The sequence below is a fragment of the Macrotis lagotis genome, chromosome X (genome assembly GCF_037893015.1).
Source record: "Macrotis lagotis isolate mMagLag1 chromosome X, bilby.v1.9.chrom.fasta, whole genome shotgun sequence".
In the NCBI taxonomy this organism is placed as follows: domain Eukaryota; kingdom Metazoa; phylum Chordata; class Mammalia; order Peramelemorphia; family Peramelidae; genus Macrotis; species Macrotis lagotis.
In genome coordinates, this window is record NC_133666.1 from 74,856,532 (window position 1) to 74,871,679 (window position 15,148).

The following is a 15,148-nucleotide window of genomic DNA, read 5'->3' on the forward strand; positions in this document are numbered from 1 at the left end:
TCTAGAAAGCTTTCCCTAAAGCTACCGGACATCTTGCTGAGGGGCATGATCCAAGCCGGGGGAGCAAAGGCTCGACTCTCGGAGCCCGGCTTCAAAGCCCACCTTGGCCATTTGCTCCCTGGCTGACGAGTCCCTCCCCTTCCGGGGGCCTCTTCTCGGGGGCTCCTAAACGTCCTTCTGGGCCTAGCTTGCAGCCAATGAGGAGTTGGAGCTGCCGTTTTTGCGGACTCGTCAACATGATTTTCCTCTCCCTCCCGCCCCCTCCCTACCATGCTACATATAAGTCAGGCAAGACCTGGAGGGGGAAAGCCGCTTAAAATAAAGCGAAAGCCAGCTCCTGCCGGAGGCGACCCGAGCAGCTTCCGCCGGGCCGCGAAGGGCGGCCCCGGGAGAACTCGCCGCCCCGCCTCCAGCCGCCCCGGCTTCCCGCGCCCCGGAAGAGAAACGCCAGGGAAGGTGGAGCGAAAAGGTGCTGACCCGAACTCTCTCGCAGCCCGCCCCAACCTTCCCAGCCTCTATGTCATTGGTCAGGCCCATCGAAGGACCCCTTCCGCCGTGGCTTTCTTAGCTCTTGCCTGATTGCTGTCGAACCAGGGTGACGGTCTTGTGCTGATTGCTCTCTTCAGGCATAGCACAAGACACCCTGCAGAGCCTTCACCTGCATGCCGCAATCGGAGACTCGGAAGTCCGAAAGAGAAGGCTCCCGGAACGTGATGAGATGGCGCCTAAGGGGAAGAGTGCCTCCGGCAAGGGAGCGAAAGGTAGGGCCATCGGGGCATCCTCCCCGAGCGTCTCGGAGCCAAGTGCTCAGAGGCCTAACGCTCGCGGCCCGGCACGTTCCTTCCTTTTCTTAACTCTGCTCCCCCGCCGCCTCTCCTTGCACGGGCTGGGGGTGCGGCGGAGACTGTTACACCTCCTCCCTCCAGCAGCTCCCTGGAAGGGGGCGCGCCCTGCTTCCCATGTCCCCAGCCTCTGTCATGGCTCGGCGGGGGGGAGGTTCCCCCCAACTCTGCACCCCTGCGACTATCACTTAGGGGGGAGAACCTTCGGCACCCCAACCCCTCCTCCCGCCCGCCCGTTCCGCTGAGGCCTGCCCTCTGCTGCTCTGGAGTCCGCAGGAGACGGTGGAGATGGCCATGAACCACCACGAGGGAGAAGTCAAGCATCCCTTAGGGTCCTTTCAGTTCTGACTGAATTGTTAAGTACCAGTAAAGGCAGCCTCCACCAGCTCCTCCGAACAGGCAGCACGTTCGGTGCGGACGAGAAGCCAGATTGGCTCCGGTGACATCAGGCAGAGTTGATAGAAACCACAAAGTGGTCTTGGGAAAGCCTGAGGCTGGGGGGGGGGGGGGGGGGGGGGGCTTTAAAACAATCCAACCTACCGAGCGTAAAGCCCCATCGTGTGGACATAGAAGGTCTAACACAAGACTGTTCTACTAAAAAGAATGTTCCTCCTGCAATACACCCTCGGTCCGACTGTAGCTTAGTGGGAACATCGGGAAGGACGGTATGGCCAAGTGCAAGAAGAATTATAAACTTTACTCCCATTTATCCAGTGATTCTGTTGTCGGGACTTTAACCTAAAAAGATAATGAAAAGGAACACGGGACTTGTCTGTCCAAAGGTAGTCTTACCTTCGCTATTATAGGGAAATGATTGGAAATAATACAAAAACCCATCATGGAAGAATGCCTCAATAAACTGGCATGTTAATGTAAGGAAATGCTGAGTGCCATGAAAATGATAAAGAGCAAAAATGCAGGGAGATATGAAGATATGGCTACAGAGTGAGGAAAGATAAGATTAGCAGATCCAAAACTGCAGCTAAATCAGGTATGTGTATTTTAAAGCAAAGAGAAAATAATTCCAGATTGACTTGAAAAATGGTGCAAATCTACCTTGGCAGGAAATAGGAGTGATCATTGGTGTCTAGTAATTCAGTGGATTCTACTTTGTAAAATGCTGAAAATTTCATGTAAGGTTATATACATCATTTTGGAGGTTTATTTAATTATTAATATTTGTAGATACTGCATTTGCAGTAAAAATATGTAGAATTTGCATGTTCATCCTTTTTTAAGTTATACATTTGCTGTGGCAGAAAAAATGTGCCCAAGCATATTCTAGTTCTAAGAATTTCATGTTAACTTGGTGTGTTAGAAGTGACTTTCGTTCCATGACTTCAAAATAATCTTTTAAAAGAAATTGCTGTTCTTTGTTTGGAGATGTCCAGGGACTGGGGATAAAGTGTTATATATGCTAGTAATCATGGTCCCTATGTTGTTGAGTTTGTCCAGCTCTGTCTTTTTTCAAAAGAAGGCCCATTTTGTGGCTGTGAGTTTGGGTGTGTGGGACTAAAGGGAATATTCAGAAATGGCTGCAATGTAAAAACCAAGGCATCAATAAACTTTTTTAAAAATTGAATCTTACGGCGGCTAGGTGGTACAGTGAATAGAGCACCAGCCTTGGAGTCAGGAATATCTGGGTTCAAATCCAACCTCAGACACTTAATAATTACCTAGCCTGTGGCCTTGGGCAAGCCACTTAACCCCATTGCCTTGAAAAAAAAATCTAAAAATTGAATCTTACATTTAATGTTAAAGTTGTGAAGAATCTACATTAGGGAAATAATGATGCAGGAATGCAGTTGAGAGAACATTAAATCTGAAGTCAGACACTTGAGTCTGTCAAGTATAGGTAATAATTGCACCTACCTACCAGGATGAGTAGTGAGGTCTAAACTTTAAAGTGCTGTATAAATACTAGTTGTTATTATTATTATTATTGTTATTATTATTTTGCAGAGAAAAAATAGAATTTTCCTAACTAATGATTCAAATCAAATTTTCCCTTCTTACTTTCCGGAAACTGTAACTTAAAAATCTTTTGTCATATTTCTAGTTGCCTCTTCAATTTGTTATTCTTCTTAATATTGGCCATTCAAAGTACCTGCCTAAACTGCTGAGCTATGGATCTTCTGTCACATAAGCAAAGATGCATGTAATGACCTAATTTTGTGCACTGTATTAATGAAATTGATCTATTTTGTTTGGAGTTGGAAGATAGGGAGAAGCAAATGGGGTACAGTGATTTTCTAGGGCAATTTTGACTTCAGGAAAAGAAAATCTACTTTTAAAAAATTGGATTGGTGCTTTTTAATTTTCTATTGTTGTTTCTGATTGACAGTGTTTAAAGGTGTGTGTACCCCTACCAGTCTCTGCTTTCACAAACCCACAAACTTGGCGGGGGTGGGGGGGTCTGTCAGAAATAACATGACATGATCTAAATAAGTGTCCTTCTCTCTTTGGTAAAGGGGGAGCAGCTTCTGGGAGTGAGGATGCAAATAAGAAGGCTCAGGGTCCCAAAGGTGGTGGAACTTCTGTAAAGGTGAGTTACCTTTATCTCATCTTTTGTCTTCTAACAAAGCTCTTTATTAGAGCTTAAGAAACACTCCATCTAAAAAAAAAAAGAAAAAGAAACACTCCATAATTAACAGGTTCATTTCAAATGTATTGAACTTACTCACAAAGACAGGACACTGCTATGCACTGTTGGTGTGTTGGTGGAGTTATAAATTAGTCCAACCACTCGAATGAAATCCAGAATCATGCTAAGAAGCTAGGCCAGACAAAAAGTCCACACATACACAAAATGTTCATAGCAGCACTTTTTGTGGTAGCAAAGAATTTCAGACTTTTTTGACACATTGATCAGTTCTTTTGCTGATTTTTTCCACTTTTTTTCTTTAAAAAAATGTTATCGGGTATGTAGCATTAAACTTAATAATTTATGGTTAAAATAAAATGATAGCGCTGTAAGTGAAACATCAAGTTTTTTTCTCTAGGATTTACCTAGGATTACTGTAAGGTGGCCATTGTGATAATAATCACACATAACAAAGGGAGAAAGCAGTATTTATAGATAAAAAAAGACAAGGAAATCATTAAAGCTTCTGGAGACCAGTGAATCTGGTTACACATTTGCTCACAAATATGCCATCCTTACATTGTTATCTTGTAACCCTATGTGGTTCTCACAAAGACAGCTGATAGATTTCCCAATTTCTAATCATCTGGCTTCCTGTGGGATTGTTAGAACAATTAACAATAGGAGAAATAGAAATTCCAAACTTATAGCCCTTATTTACAGATTTCAGAATTTAGACTTTGGCGAGTAGCATAGGATAACCCTCTAATACCGGAGAACATGATGGCCATAGGAAAACTAAATATCAATCACACTGTATTTTCAAAAAGAAAGGATGAGAGAAGTATGGGCAGATTGATAGGAACTGAGGTCAAGTGAAGTCAGCAGAATCGAAAAAGCAGTACACAAAGTGAGCATAGTGATGCAGATGGAAAGAAAAAAAATGGGCTTGACAAGCAAGTCTGAGCAAACCTCCTCCCAAGGCTGTGCAGAGGCACAAGCTGACCATTGACTTAGTAGATAAGTTAGTTTTACTGATCTGCTTTTTCTCCTTCTTTTAGGCTTATTTAGTAGGAGAATGGCTCTGGGTAGGGGAGGGGGAGAGGAATGGGTTTAGAGTGAATGTGAAGGAAAAACAAAAGGCATCTTTGAAAACCACAGAAATTTAAAACTTAACAAAATGTATTAATTGGCTGGCTATCTAGAAAGTTCTTCAGGACATGAAAGCACTGGTTTAGGAACTTGACAGTTAAAGAAGCCTATTAAGTGTTCACTTTTTTGTTTTGTTTGTTTTTTGCAAGGCAGTGGGGTTAAGTGACTTGCTCAGGGTCACACGGCTAGGTAATTATTAAGTGTCCGAGGCTAGATTTGAACTCAGGTACTCCTGACTCCAGGGCCAGTGTTTGATCTACTGTACCACCTAACTGCTCCTTATGTGTTCACTTTTACAAAATTTATAGTTTCCCCGACTGACTGATCTTTGTCTCCTTGCTACCCGATGGGTAAAAAAGTGTAGCTACAACATACCAAAGTGAAAAATGGGAGAATGTCAAAAGGTTGAATTCATTTAGGGCCTATTAATGAGAACAGTCAGAGGAAAGGTGTTGGAGGCCTAGTCTTTCTCCATCCTATGTGATCAGTAATGTCGGCAAAGCCTCTTCCTCTTGCCAATGGCTTTTCTGGACATGTCTAGAAGCTTTTGTGTTGGCATTAGAGGCAGTTAGGGTACATACAATACAGTTTACAGAGCACCGGGCTCAGAGTCAGGAATTCCTGAGTTCAAATCTAATCATCTCAGATTCTTTCTAGCTGTGTGACTCCCGAACAAGTTAACTTAACCGCTCTCTCAGTTTCTTCAACCATAAAATGGGGGTAATTATAACACAATCTTAAAGGGTCATTTTGAGGACCCAGTGAGGTCATCTTTGTGCTTAGCACAGTGCCTGGCAAAAAGTAGGTTCCGAGTCAATGCTTATTCCCTTCCTTCCCCATTTAGGGTGGTTTACTCTCACATTACACTCCCAGCATCCCCCCCCTACTCTAGGGATTGAGACCTCACCTTGATGATGGAGAAATATTAGTAAAATACTTTAAGCTTTTCCTGTAATATTAAGGAGCTATTTATCTGTGCTTGTCTGGAATTTTGTGTGGACCTCTAACTTCCTCCCCATTGTTCAGTCTAACCCTCTTCTGAAATGTAAATTCACTAAGATAATAGAAAGCAACCTGAGCCCCTTCCCCCATCCCTTCTCCACCTGTCTTCTCCACCCTTCTCCATAGCTTGCCAAGGTGTGTATGCTTGACTTCAGTCACCTCAGGATGGGGTCACTCCTTGACTCCCTCCCCCTGACTCCTCCCTGCCCAGATGGTAGACTAGACTCCCTATAAAAGTTCTGCCCACCTTCTCCATGCTGCTGGATCCATACTGATCCCATCCCAGCCACCCATCTCATGGCTTTTCTTTTTTATTCCTCCTTAGCTCTCCTTAATGTTCTCACTAACACAGCTTAAAGCTGTTTCTTCTTTGCTTAAATTTTACTGTCTTCTTAATTTACTTTCTTTACCTTGATAAAGCACTTTGTGAACTAACTTGTAACTTTTTGCAGTAACCTGTGAATTAAAAATGTTTGCCTTTTTTTTAACCTTTCTGAGCCAAAGGGCCTGGTGATTTCTTCACTGATAAGGAACCCTCATCTAGCCTTGCAAACCCCCTCTGCAAGTCCATTCTCCCAGCGTCAATAGCAAGGTTTTCTTTTCCTCCACATAGCTTAGGGTTTGGGCAGGTTTTCCTTTTGTAGAGAGTGGGACTCTGACTTGACTCAACAGGGCATTTTAATTTCCTTTAAAAAAATTTTTTTATCAGTATCTTTTGTTTGTTCATCACCTATATTTCCCAGTCCTCTTTCCCCTTTCCCTTCCAGAGAACCATCCCTTATTCTTATCTCCTGCCCCCAACATAATCAGTAATCGATAAATTGGTGAGGGCTGACAACAGGGTCTTTTATAACAATAAGAAGTTGGAGCAAAATCTTGAGCAACCTATATGAGTTTTCTTCTAATTGGCTGTCTGTGACAGTCAGACTTAGGTTACATCATTTGGACCTCCCCTTCTGAAACCCCCTCAACCGTAGCCAAGACATATGATTTGAATCCGAAGACAAAGGTTCCCAGAAAGGGAATAGTTTGCTATGGTTTTGATTGAATAAACTTGAATTCGACAAGTGTGGGGTGGGTAAAGTTACAAGGATAAGTGGATAGTAGGTAGACAGTTCAGCATGGAAATTCAATTCACAATAGAATTGAGACCTAAGTGGGGGTGATTATAATATAAAAGCTTAGCTTTTAGGCAGAGTTCTTGAATGTAGGGGAAGGATGAAGTTGTAAAGGTAAGAAGATTGGATTTAGCTATTAAAACCAGGCTAGTCCAACTAAGTCTTAAAAATAGAATTAAAATTAATTTTCAATTTTACAATTCTTCCATTCTCCTTTTATTCTTGGGAAGTCATGCCTCCCATAAATCACTTAATCTGATTAAAACGACAAATCAAAGTATGGTTAAAAAAAATTAAGGGTAGCTAGGTGGCACAGTGGATAGAGTACTGGCCCTGAAGTCAGGAGGACCTGAGTTCAAATGTGACCTCAGATAATTTATATTTAATTAGCTATGTGACTTCGGGCAAGTCACTTAACCCCATTGCCTTACAGAAACAAACAAACAAAAATTAGGGAGTGTTGACACAGGCCAAGTCAACATTTAGATGTAGGAGAAAGGCCTTGACTTTGCAGATTGACATTTTTTTCTTAGGTTTTTACAAGGCAAATGAGGTTAAGTGGCTTGCCCAAGGCCACACAGCTAGGTAATTATTAAGTGTCTGAGAGCGGATTTGAACCCAGGTACTCCTGACTCCAGGGCCGGTGCTTTATCCACTTCACCACCTAGTCGCCCCATATGCAATATTTAGATAGACATTTTTACACACTGAGAAAACATTCAGATTTATAACTATTAGAGGCTAAGATAATAATTTTTTATCAGAAATATAAAATTAAGGTGTACGAGACTTAAACAATTCTTAGATATTTTTGCTAAATTCTGCCAGTAACCAGACTCAATACAAACTATACTAAAGTCTCTTAAATTTTACTTTTAAATTAACTAGTTCACATGGCGAAAACCAGCTCAAATCTTAGGAGAAACATCTTTTATTATAAAGAATAAAAAAAAAGAAGAGGGGAAAATTCAAAAATAGCATATAGAAAGGTTTGATGTGATGTATAGCTCTCCATATCCATAGTCTATAGGTTCAGACATGGCTATCTTAGTTTTACAATATTCACCTTTGATCCTTTTGTTGTTTTTTCCATTTCCCTTGTGGCAATAGTATATTGTTTCTTGACTTTGCTTCACTCTGCATCAGTTTGTAGAAGCCTTCCTATACTTTTCTACATTCATCACTCATCATTTCTTATGTAGCGCAGTAATGGAATTCCATTTTTTTCAGTTGTTCCTCAGTTGGGGGGCATTGAGTTTGTTTCCAGTTCTTAGCTACCACAAAAGGGCTGCTATTGATATGGATGTCCATGAGAACTTTTCTTTTTTTTTTTTCTTAGTCACTGACCTCCTTGGAGTATATGCCTAGCAGCAAACCAGATTACTTTCCAGAAGGATTGGGCCAATTCATAGACAAGTCATGAAGCATTTCACAGCTCTTCTAACTGTATGGCAGTCTACCTTTGTGTGCTTCCCCCCAACACTGACTATTCCCATCTTTTGTTATTTTTGTCAGTGTTCTGGGTTTCAGGTTATTTTAATTTGCATTTCTTATTATTAATGATCTATAGCATTCTTTCATAAGTGTGACTAATAAGAGTTTAAGATTCTTCTTTTGGGATATTTAGTCCTTTAACTACTTTGCTCTTGAGGAATGGCTTTGGGAACTTTTATATTTTCTTTAAATGTCTGTATATATCTTGGATACCAAGCTCTTACTCTAGATATGCCATGCAAAGATTTCCTTCCCTTGATGCATTTTCATTTGTGCAAGAAGCCTTACAATTTCATACAATCACAATGTTCTGTTTTGTTTTCTCTAGTCACCTTTCTGCCTGTTTGGTTAAGAATTCACCTGTTGCTCATAGCTATGTTTTTTCAGTTACCACATCATAAACAAGGATAGCAATTGATTCTTGTACTTTGAGGAAGGGTTTGAAGTAATAGGAAGTAATGTGGGTTTCCTCTTGTTGTCTTTTAGGTCCGGCATATTCTGTGTGAAAAGCATGGCAGAATCATGGAGGCCATGGAGAAACTGAAGTCTGGCATGAAATTCAATGAAGTTGCTTCCCAGTATAGTGAAGATAAAGCCCGGCAGGGGGTACCTATTTCTCCCCATCTACTCTTAGCACAGGATGCCCATTAACACATCATCTGGTGACAGAATGAGTCTAGTTCAAAATCTCAGCCAAGAAGAGCCAGAATTAAGGGAGTGGAAAGTGACCAGCTAAAGAAGTGACTATACTTTTTAAGTTATCCCTTACTTCCAACTTAATGCCCAGTGGGGGGAAAGTGAAAACTGGCTTTAAAGATGCCAGACTCCTCTTTCCATTTCTTCCTAGCTACTCTGAAGCTTTGTTTGAATTGTGGTCACTCCTGAGGACCCATTGAACTGGGCCTTCTGCTTCTTCTGATGCTGACATGGAGTTATTTAGAGCTACAGGCTTTAATCAGGAATTACCACTTTCTCTTGTGACCCAAATCTTCCTTCTCGAGCCTTCATGGTCTCAAGATTTTTCTTTGAGAAAGATGACAAATGTACAGTGGACACCCCACCAACTTAATTGTGTATAATCGATTTTTTTTCCAGGGAGATTTGGGCTGGATGACAAGAGGCTCCATGGTAGGCCCGTTCCAAGAAGCAGCATTTGCCTTACCTATCAGTGGTCTGGACAAGCCTGTATACACAGATCCTCCAGTGAAAACCAAATTTGGGTACCACATTATCATGGTTGAAGGGAGAAAATAAACTGATAAATGAGTTGATGTAATTTTATGTGTTTCAGACATGTGATTTCTTTCAGAGGTGCTGAGTAGCCCATGTATCTAGTGAACTCTGCTTCATTGCTTCGAATCAGAGTGGTTAAGAAGATACATCCAGATGTTTCTTGAAGCACGAATGTTCTTCTCTAATGCCTCACAGTGCTTATTGCCCTGGGCTTGGAGTCAGGAAGCCTTGAACCTATATCTAACCTCACACTTGCTATCTGTGTGACCCTGGGCAAGTCACTTTAGCCCAGTGTGCCTCAATTTGCTCAACTGTAAAATGGGGATAATAACAGCACCTATCTACCAGGTATTGGAAGAACTTCAAATATTTATATTATAATATAATATTATAATAATAAACTCTAAAAATGCTTGTTCCTTCTTCCCCCTCTTCCATGGTGGTATAAAGATGACCCCCCTGCTTCTGGAAGGCAATACCGGTAGAACATTACTTCCTATTACTGCCTTGGAGGTTTTACTGGTTGGAAAAGCTTTGGGGCAGGCCCAGTTTAGCAAATGTACCTACTTTCAGAAGAACAGGCTACCTAGTATATTATACCATCTGTTCCCAAACCAAGGCTCTTCTTTTTCTTGGTGTGCCCCTCATTCTTGTCTTGCTTCTTCTCCAGAACCTTCTTTTATGTCCAGTAGCTTACACCTTCTTGCTTGTTGCTTTCAACAAAGCCTTCCTAAGCAAGACTCCCTTCTTCCTTCCCTCCCTCTAAAATACTGGATCAGCTCAGATCCCAGAGTTGCTCCTGAAGATCCCTCTGATCTCCAAAGTGAGCTGCTGCTGGGTCAGACCATTGTAGTCTCTTTCTTCCTGCTCTGGCCTAAGGATTGTTATTCCCAAGACAGGTTTTTCTTGCCCCTTCTGGGGAGGGGGGGGGGGGGGCTCCCTTTGCAGTTGTCAGTTTGGAGCTGCTCTTGTTGCCTACTCTTGTTCCCTGCCTCCCAGTACCTTGGTTATCTCTAGCTATAACATTCCCCTTAAACACACCCAATACAAGGACCTGATTCTTAAATCCTTTTGGGTGTCACCAATAGATGCCACCTAAGTAGAGAGAAGGCCCCTAGGAAAATTATTTGGCAGCCCAGGAAACAATTTCTGGTCTGATTGGTTTGGAAGATCCCTCCAACAATGCAGAAAATAGACTTGCCATCCTTTGCATCTCTTGTTCATTCATGTCTCCCCATAAATTTGCTACATAGATTCCATCCAGTGTGTGTGCATATACTCCAGTTCTTTCTTACTTTCTCCCAACATTCTCCGGGTGCCAGTGGAGGAGCACTCTCCCTTTCTAACTTCAACCAGCATTAATTAAGCACCTTCTGTGGGCTAGGCCTGGTGCTAAGTACTGGGAGGGAAATGAAGGACAGAGTGCAGTCCCTGCCCTCAAGGAACCCCAAGTCTAATGGAGGGGTCAACATGCAAACAACCTTGTGTTATTAAGATATATAGGAGAAATTGTCCTCACTAGAGAGAGGGCCCTAGCAGTACCAAGGATCAGAAAAAACTTGCAGAAGCTGGGAAAGTAGACAGGAAGGAAGCCAGGAGATGGAGTATCTTTTTCAAGGTGTTGACTGGATCACAGAGCATAGAAAGGGAGGAAGGGACTGACTTTTGGAGGATTTTGAATGACAAATAGGGTTTTCCATTCAATGCTGGAGGTGAAGGGGAGTCACAGGGATTTATGAAATGACATTGTCTACCCTCAAACCCTTGGGTGAGAATCCATCTCTTGGTGGCTCCCAAGTGAATTCAGCCCCCCCCCCACTTTAACTTGGTGTGATTCAGGGGCACCAGTGAGTTTAAGTGAGGTAAGCATGAGATTTGGGGTCAGAGGACCTTGATTCCTGGCCCAATTCTGATACTTTCCACCTGGGTGACCTTAGGCAAGGCATTTAATCTTTATTTCCTCTGTTGCAAAATGAGGACACTGGACAAGATAATCTCTTAGGGGCCTTTTGAGTGGTAAACCTTGTGATCCCAAGAAACTTAACATCATGAGGGCTAGGTCAGGGTGAGGAACTAAGATTTGAACATAGGCTGTAGAATGGGACAATCCAGACAAAGGTTCTAGGGAAATGGGAGGAGAGTGTGATCTAAAAAAGCTTCATGTAGGAAGTGGCATCTGAGCTGGGCCTTAAAGGAAGAAAAAGATATCATTAGGCAGAGCTTTGACCTGGGGAGAAATGCTTTGATTCAAGAGAATATAATGGATTAGACAAGTTTAGACTGGTTGTTAGCATGTGGAAGGCCTTGCATAGCAGGCTAAGTTGTTTGGCAGTAGAGCCACAGGAGAGTTTTGAGCAGGGAAGTGAAGTGGTCTGACTAGGTGAGAGATGAATTGGGAGGGAGAGGGACCCATGCTGAAGTCATTCTAAGTTATCTGGACTGGGGTGCTGGTTGACAGTGGAGATGTTTTTAGGTGCTGTTCCCAGAGAAACAGGCTCTGAAACAATAAGGTATCATCTCAGCTCAAAGGGTTAGTTACTGCCTGGACTTGGCTATTTGTACTGAAGTCACTGCAACAACATTTAACCCCCAATGCACCTCAGGTCTTCTTTACCCACTAAGAACCTGAGGAAGAATCTGGAAAGTTGAACCTACTACTAGGCCCAGCAACCTTGTCTCTTCCATTCCATTCCATTCCATTCCCCCACAATAAAGTGATCCTATCTCCCTTTTTTTCCCTAGTGTCTGAGAAACACTAATGCAGCCATCTGTCAATGGACAGAGGACACTGCAGTGCAAGGAGAGCTGGGTTCGAATGTGGCCTCAGGAGTTAGCTGTGAGGGAAGGAAAGCCCTCAGTTGGTGCCCTTCCCATTAAGGGTGAGCTAGGCAAGGTTGCTCTCTCCTTGTCTGTCGGATCTGTGTCTCCCCACCCCCCCTTCTCTTGCCTCCCCTGTCCCTCCCAGGTGGATGGACTCGGTGTTTCCAGCAGGTGGCGTGGTGTTCCCAGGCTTCTGCTTGCGGGGTACAGTTCATCTTTTTAGGATCCCTGTTGAGTATCTATCTGAAGAGCTAGGTCCTCTTTTATCTATCAGAGCATTCCAGGGTTAACCTCATATGTGAAGAGGGGGAGGAACCTAGCCAGCCCCCCAAGTTTTATTGTGATTATTGTGCTACCTATCTCCTTCATGATTCTCCATCTGTAAGGAAGACACACAGCAGTGGGAGGAAGCACAAAGAAAATGTGAGAGATTTACCAAAAATGGATGGCAGAACAAGCCCGGAGCCTGATTGCTAAAACAACCACTGCATTTCAGCAAGGAAGAATTCCTCCCAACCTCTTCTCTGCTCCTCCACTAGGAGGGCCTATGATCCCACCACTTCACCCTAGAATGATGGGGCCCCCCCTCCTCCTGGCATGATGCCTGGTCCTCCAATGATGAGGCCCCTTCCTCATCCTATGATGGTGCCTACGTACCCAGCAATGCCTAGACCAGACAGATAAAATAGAAAAAACGTGATGAAACCCATTCCTCAATTTTCTATTCTTTGTTCTATTTCACTACAACATCATGGTGCTCCATCTGACATGGGTTTTGGGTTTTTTTGCCTCTTCCCCTTTTAAAACGCTGACACTTACATTACCATCACTTTCCCATGATTCCCCTTCCCCCCACTATGTCCTCCTCTCCCCTCAGTATCCCACCCCTGTGATAAATAAGCACAGTGAAAAATCTACACATTGGACATGTCTAAAAATTATTCCTTGTTCTTTACCTATAATTTAACACCTCTGCCAAAGGAGAGGAAACATTTTACCAGTTCTCTGAAGTCACAGCTGCATAAGCATTGATCAGAGTTTTGAAGTCTCAAGTGTTGTGCTCTTTTATATTGTGGTGATTGTGTAAATTGTTTCCTTGTTCCTGCTTCCTTTCCCTCTACCATTAGTACATACAAGGTCTTGACGTCTTCATTTCTTAGAGCACACCATATCCCATTGCTTTCATATCCTGTATGTTCATTTGCTGTTTCTCAATTGATGAGTATTGTTGCTTGCAGTTCTTTGCTACTACAAAAAGTACTCCTAGGGGTGGCTAGGTAGAGTAGTGGATAAGGCACCGGCCTTGGAGTCAGGAGTACCTGGGTTCAAATCCAGTCTCAGACACTTAATAATTACCTAGCTGTGTGGCCTTGGGCAAGCCACTTAACCCTGTTTGCCTTGCAAAAAAAAAAGTACTCCTATAAATATTTTTGTATATATGGGACCTTTCCCTCTGTCTTTGCCCTCCTCGGGTTCTGTGCCCATGGTGGTATCACCGAGTCAAAGATCTGTGTGTTTTAGTGACTTAAGAGTAATTCCAAACCATTTTCAGAACTGTTGGACAAATTCACAGCTCCACCAAAAGTGCATTCGTGTGCCTACCTTGCCAGTCCCTCCGACATTGACCATTTTCATCTTTTGTCATTTTTATCAAATCTGATCAGTGTAAAGTGAAGCTTCAGAATCGTTTTAATTTGCATTCTATTTTTAGAGCTTTTTATCATGATTGTCAATAGCTTGCAGTTTTGGGGGGTTTTTGCAAACTGCCCCAGGGGTAGTTTCCAAATACGGAAGACTTCCCACTTCCTGACAATGAAGAAACCATTTAAAAGGAAGAGTGGGGCAGAAATGCAGCTTATATTTGTATTGTATATAAAAATAAAAGTATTGACCATTTTAGCATTTAAGAAAAAAAATATGGCCTCAGACAATCATGACCTATGTGATCCTGGGCAAGTCACTTCATTAACTCCCTGCCTCAGTTTCCTCAGCTATAAAATGTGGTTAATAACAGCACCTCCCTCACAGAGTGAGCTCCAGTAAACTGGTCCTTCTGTTCTCTGGTTAGCAAACTCCCCTCTTCTCTCATAATCTCTGTGATTTAGTCCTAGGCTAGCAAGATGAAAACTCCTTTCTCCCTTCTATTGATCTTCACTCTTTCATTCCTATCCATGTCAGCCCTCTCCCAGCCATCTTCCTGAACTTTAAAAAAAAATTATTTAAGGCAATGGAGTTAACAAGGTCACACGGGTAATTATGAAGTGACTGAGGCCGGATTTAAACTCAGGTCCTCCTGACTCCAGGGCCAGTGCTCTATCCACTGCACCACCTAGCCGCCCCCATCTTCCTGAATGTAAGAAAACCTCCCCCCCCATCGCAGACACCCCACCCTGCAATTTACTCCACCCCATACCACTTTCTAGTATTCAATGCCCTTGAACATCTTGGGCCTGAAGAAGGAAGCCTACTCTACTTGATCAGTGCCACTTCCAGGTCCTCTTGTAGCTGCAGCAATTATTATGGTCACTCTTAATTAGTTATATCCTTGTGAAGTCAGCCATCACCCACCCTTAAATCATTCTCCTAAGGCCAGCCAAGGCTTGGTCTTCCTCTATATTCCAACTCTGCTCATTCCTGGGAATGTCAGGATCCTCACTGTGCTGTACTAGCTCATTAACCTCAGCTCTTAGGATCTGTACCTCCGGACACAGGGCCTTCACACCTTTGATTTCACCATCAACTATATAGTACCCTTCCTCCAGGATGCCTCCATTCTGACAACTCCCTAGCATCCTCCAGGTCCTCATCCTTTTGCACTTCTAGTCTATTGCTCCTGCCTCACTTTTCTTCCTTTGCAACCTTGGTCCTATTTAACCCTTTGTTGTCCTCTACCCTTGAATCCC

The 15,148-nt window shown here is 42.9% G+C and overlaps 1 protein-coding gene and 1 pseudogene across 1 annotated transcript; both read left to right on the plus strand.

The window, feature by feature from the left end:
* Window positions 1–562: 562 nt before the first annotated feature.
* PIN4 (peptidylprolyl cis/trans isomerase, NIMA-interacting 4) lies at window positions 563–9,468 on the plus strand. The gene is made up of 4 exons (XM_074200779.1): window positions 563–761; window positions 3,314–3,387; window positions 8,679–8,798; window positions 9,288–9,468. The coding sequence occupies exons 1-4, from the start codon at window positions 719–721 to the stop codon at window positions 9,444–9,446; spliced, it is 396 nt and encodes a 131-aa protein (XP_074056880.1). The 5' UTR covers window positions 563–718; the 3' UTR covers window positions 9,447–9,468.
* A 2,926-nt stretch (window positions 9,469–12,394) lies between these two features.
* Window positions 12,395–13,608, plus strand: LOC141498703 (U1 small nuclear ribonucleoprotein C-like; annotated as a pseudogene).
* The last annotated feature ends 1,540 nt before the right edge of the window (window positions 13,609–15,148 follow it).

Bases quoted from the DNA above. Each gene is read 5' to 3' on its own strand.
- PIN4 (XM_074200779.1), top strand. From the start codon at position 719: ATGGCGCCTAAGGGGAAGAGTGCCTCCGGCAAGGGAGCGAAAG. The intron at 3,388-8,678 runs GTGAGTTACCTT...GTTGTCTTTTAG, and splicing joins GTGGTGGAACTTCTGTAAAG to GTCCGGCATATTCTGTGTGA. The intron at 8,799-9,287 runs GTACCTATTTCT...TTTTTTTTCCAG, and splicing joins AAGATAAAGCCCGGCAGGGG to GGAGATTTGGGCTGGATGAC.